This window comes from Neofelis nebulosa, chromosome 7 (genome assembly GCF_028018385.1).
Source record: "Neofelis nebulosa isolate mNeoNeb1 chromosome 7, mNeoNeb1.pri, whole genome shotgun sequence".
NCBI classification, from domain to species: domain Eukaryota; kingdom Metazoa; phylum Chordata; class Mammalia; order Carnivora; family Felidae; genus Neofelis; species Neofelis nebulosa.
In genome coordinates, this window is record NC_080788.1 from 73,348,312 (window position 1) to 73,352,477 (window position 4,166).

Sequence of the window (4,166 nt, forward strand, 5' to 3'; positions counted from 1 at the left end):
GCAGCAGAAATCTATGCCAGCAGAGTTGGCTTAAACTTTAGAGGAACCTCCACTAAGGATTTGAGTCACTTACTGCATTTAGGACCTGGAAACCCTTTTGATATCAGAAAATAAAAACATCTGTAGAATAAATTTACATATAGCTACATGTTTTGAAACTGAAGCCCCATGTATTGTGAGAATTTCTATTCTTTCCCCCAATACTTTGCAGTATATAATCCACGTAGCAATAGGAGTAGATTTCTTATGGCATGTCAGATTTCCCATGACAAATCAACCAAGTCTATGGGTCAAATTGCTTCCTAACTCATGGACTTGTCCCCCTGCTCTTTTATCATTGACATTTTTATGACAGTCATATTAACTGACGAAGATTCCGCATTTTGACTGCTGGTAATGTCACTTCTCGAGATTGCCAGGTCACAAGCAAGACCAGCTCAGAGAAGCAGAGTCAGAGATAAGAGACATTTGAAATATTTATTCTTTGGCTTACATGTTCCTTTTAGGAAACGTTTTCTCCATAACAGACAAATGAGGCTGGTAGATTTGGCAGAAAGGGAAGGTTTTCTATGTTCTTTGTTTAAGACAGTGAATCATGATTCCTTCCTCGTTTCAAACATGTACATGAGGCCCATCATTGAATAAACAGCAACAGGATCTACTCTTTTGAACTTAACAGTGACTCAGTAGTGTGCAGAGGTATAAATCTTAATGTTTACATTCTTCCTGTGCATCTAGTCTCTGGTCTAGGATGTAATTTGTTTGACGTATTGCTGCCATTATGCGTCTGAGTCCCTCAGAGGCACGGGGTAGGGGAAGAAAGTTTTCCCCGGTGAGTTCAGTACAGATGTGACCACAGGAGGGTGCACCTGAGCTGCCGCAGACCAGGCGGAGGGTCCATGGTAGAGCATCTGCATGAGCAGGTCTGGCAGAAGCACAGTCGTCTTCTTATTGGCTGGTGGACACGTGGGAAACCACTCTGACTGATGCAGGAAAGAAGGGCGGGCCGGTACTAGAAGTAGCTGTGCTGGCTGGAGGTGGCAATTCTAAAAGTGATTGTAATTGTAATTGGGAGGAACCATGAGGACATCCGAGGGGGCTTTCATCACGCTCTTGTGGCTGCCGCTGCACTGTGAGTTGAGTGTTTATGAGAAACAGAGTAATTAGTGGATAGTCTTGAGAAGTCAAGACTGACTTTACTCAGGTTGCCTCCAAGTAGTGGAGAAAAGGGGAATTTTGAAGCATAATAACCCGGGAACTGCTCTCCTTTCTCTGACCTTTTCTTTCTGCACAGGGCTCAGCCGAGGAGAGAATGTGGAGCAGAGTCCATCCACCCTGAGTGTCCAGGAGGGAAACAGCTCTGTTATCACCTGTAGTTACTCAGACAGTGCCTCAGACTACTTCCCTTGGTATAAGCAAGAACTTGGAAAAGGTCCCCAGCTCATTATAGACATTCGTTCAAGTGTGGCCAAAAAAGAAGACCAAAGACTCACTGTTTTACTGAATAAGACGGCCAAGCATCTGTCCCTGCACATCGCAGCCACCCAGCCTGCAGACTCAGCTGTCTACTTCTGTGCAGCAAGTGCACACTGCGTCCCAGACACCTGCTGCCTGCACCCAAACCTGTGACTGGGCAGTCCCTGTCCTTTGACACAGAACTTCAAGTAGATCGTTTGTGCTATTGTTTGTCTGCAGGCAGAAGCTAATGTGTTAGACATTAAAGCATAACTTAAGACAACTGGGATCGAGATGACCCAGACAGGGTTAGAACATTTTGTTGAATCATTGCTGCTTATTGGATTTTTGAAGGGAGTTAGTAAGGTTTTATTTTGCAATTCAGGTTTAAAGCTGATTTACATTTGCTGTTCAGACTCCTGACATACAAACAACTTCTTGGTAAATTGTCACATTCCTGTCATGCATTAGCTTTCAACTCTTATCTTTCCAGTACTGCAGATGTTGCTTTTGTTCTGTTATAAACCATTGTGTGCTAAATATAGAAAATATGTAAAAAGCAAAGTGTGAAATTGATTAATTGTGTACCCAGCTAATTTATTATCAATGTTTCATTTACTCTTTTCTTAAATCCTAATGTAATTTGGATTCTGATTTTTTCCACTCAATGTTATATCCTGAATTGAGCATTCTCCTCTAACACCTGAGTTTTAATAGCTCCACGAGAGATTTTCAAGGGTCACACTTATAATTTTAGCTTCCTTACTCTTCTCTCTTTCTGGCATATTTGACAGTCCTTTCTGTGTGTTCTGATTATTTTCTTGTTGAGATAATGTGACTTGGGATTTTCTTGAGAGCCCAGTGATGGTATGCATTTTATGTGTGTTTGAGGGAAATTAAAAGCAGAAGTGTTTTAGTCAAGAATTTGAGTGGAGAATTAGACTCTTCAAAATTTTGTTAGTATGTGTTTATATCTATACTCAAATAATTTAGAAGGGAAAGTTGTATCTTTTAATAATTTTTATATAGCACAAACTTTTTTACATAGTTGATCATCAGTAGATGTTTATTAATGAAAGAAGGAAAAGGTGAATTCTGCTATTTATTTAGAATTTTTATGTAAGCTTTGTGATTACATTAAATTTATAACTTGTGAAGAATAAACTAAAAGTCTTTGGTTATTGAAGAATATAGTATTTACCTGTTTATCTATGTCTTTTTCAATAAAATTCCATTGTTTTAAGGAAAAGAACTTATTCCTAGACACTTAATTTTTATTGTTCCTCATGATTCAAATTTTCTTTGTGGGATATGTGGGAATTTTTGTCATATACATTCATCATGCACCTTATTTAAGTCTTACTAGTGGATTGCAGAAGGCATTTAGATTAACATTTATTGTGTAGATAACTTGCTTCATGTTTTGATGGAATTAAACATTATTTGTGCAGGTGTTTTTAAGGTAATTCTTTTAGTGTTGAGGATAGAATCAATGTAAGGGAAGAATTTGCATAAATAGTTAATTCCCTAATTCTCCCAACCCTGCTCAAGGGCAGGGTATTTTCAAGATATCTCATATTCTTCCTAACAATGGATATAATTAGTGATTTGGTATGGTGAGAATGATCCCTCTTGGCTGAGTTATGGTGGTCAGTTATAAACTAACTGGTTTGTTGTTGTAGGGAAAGTCATTAGGTTAAATTAGGTTTAAAATATCTGAATAAGAAAGGTCAGTATTGTAGCCCAACACCTCAGTCAGCTTGGATTATTTGATTATATGGTTATACACCAGCTCCTGTGCAGAAGGAAGGCGACTCTTGATTGGTCCATTTCCTCCAAGCCTGATAACGAGTCAGAGGGAAGGGCAGTTTATATTTTACTGTTTTCTTTCTTCTTAAACCGAGTTAGAAGAGAGAAGGGGCGCAGTTATTCTTAGCTCAACTGCTTTCTCATACTTAGGTGAGAATGTATTCAACAGAAGAAAAGAAAAAGCTAGTCAGAGTTCAGAGTCAGTACATAGCTTAGATTTAAACATATTCAGGCTTTAAACCTTCATCATGGTTGGCGGATTTGTTTCGTACTGCTTCTGGACAATTATCACAGGCTCAGTGGCCTAAAACAACAGAAATTCTTCCTGCCATTGTTCTGAAGACCAGAAGTTGAATTAATTTCTCTAGGATGATATCATGATGCCAATAAGCTGTACCCTCTCCAGACGCTCTAGGGGAGACATTTTTCCTTGCCTCTTACAGCTTTGGTTGCTGCCTGCATTTTTGGCCTGTGACCACTTCACTCTAACCTCTGCTTCCATGGTTTTGTTGATTTCTCTTTTTCCTGTCTTCAAGCCTCCCTCTGCTTCCTCTTAAAAGTACACGTGTGACTACATTTAAGCCCATATAAACCAGGATTATCTCTTCATCTGTGGACTCTTAATCATATCTTCAAGGTTTTGGTATATTTTTTGTTTTTGTCCCCTCCTTTTTCACCTGAAATTTTAAAATTTATTGTTCCTTACTTTGCCTATCACAGTTGGCAAAGCTAGTGCTTTCTTTGCCAACTGAGAAAATAATTCACAAGTTAGGCAGACTCCAATCATGAAAATAGAAACCACTGCAGTTATTTTATTTTTTTAGTATTTAAAAATTTTATTATAGAAATTACATAAAAAGTTACTCTTTGGGGTACAGTTATATCTGTGAATATTGAATTAA

General features: G+C 38.4%; 1 gene segment (V, D, J or C); it reads left to right on the top strand.

Moving 5' to 3' along the window:
* Positions 1-742: 742 nt before the first annotated feature.
* LOC131516897 (T cell receptor alpha variable 13-1-like) lies at positions 743-2,677 on the top strand. The segment is given in 2 exon segments: positions 743-1,132; positions 1,295-2,677. Coding segments are annotated over 2 exon segments (387 nt in total).
* Positions 2,678-4,166: the final 1,489 nt, after the last annotated feature.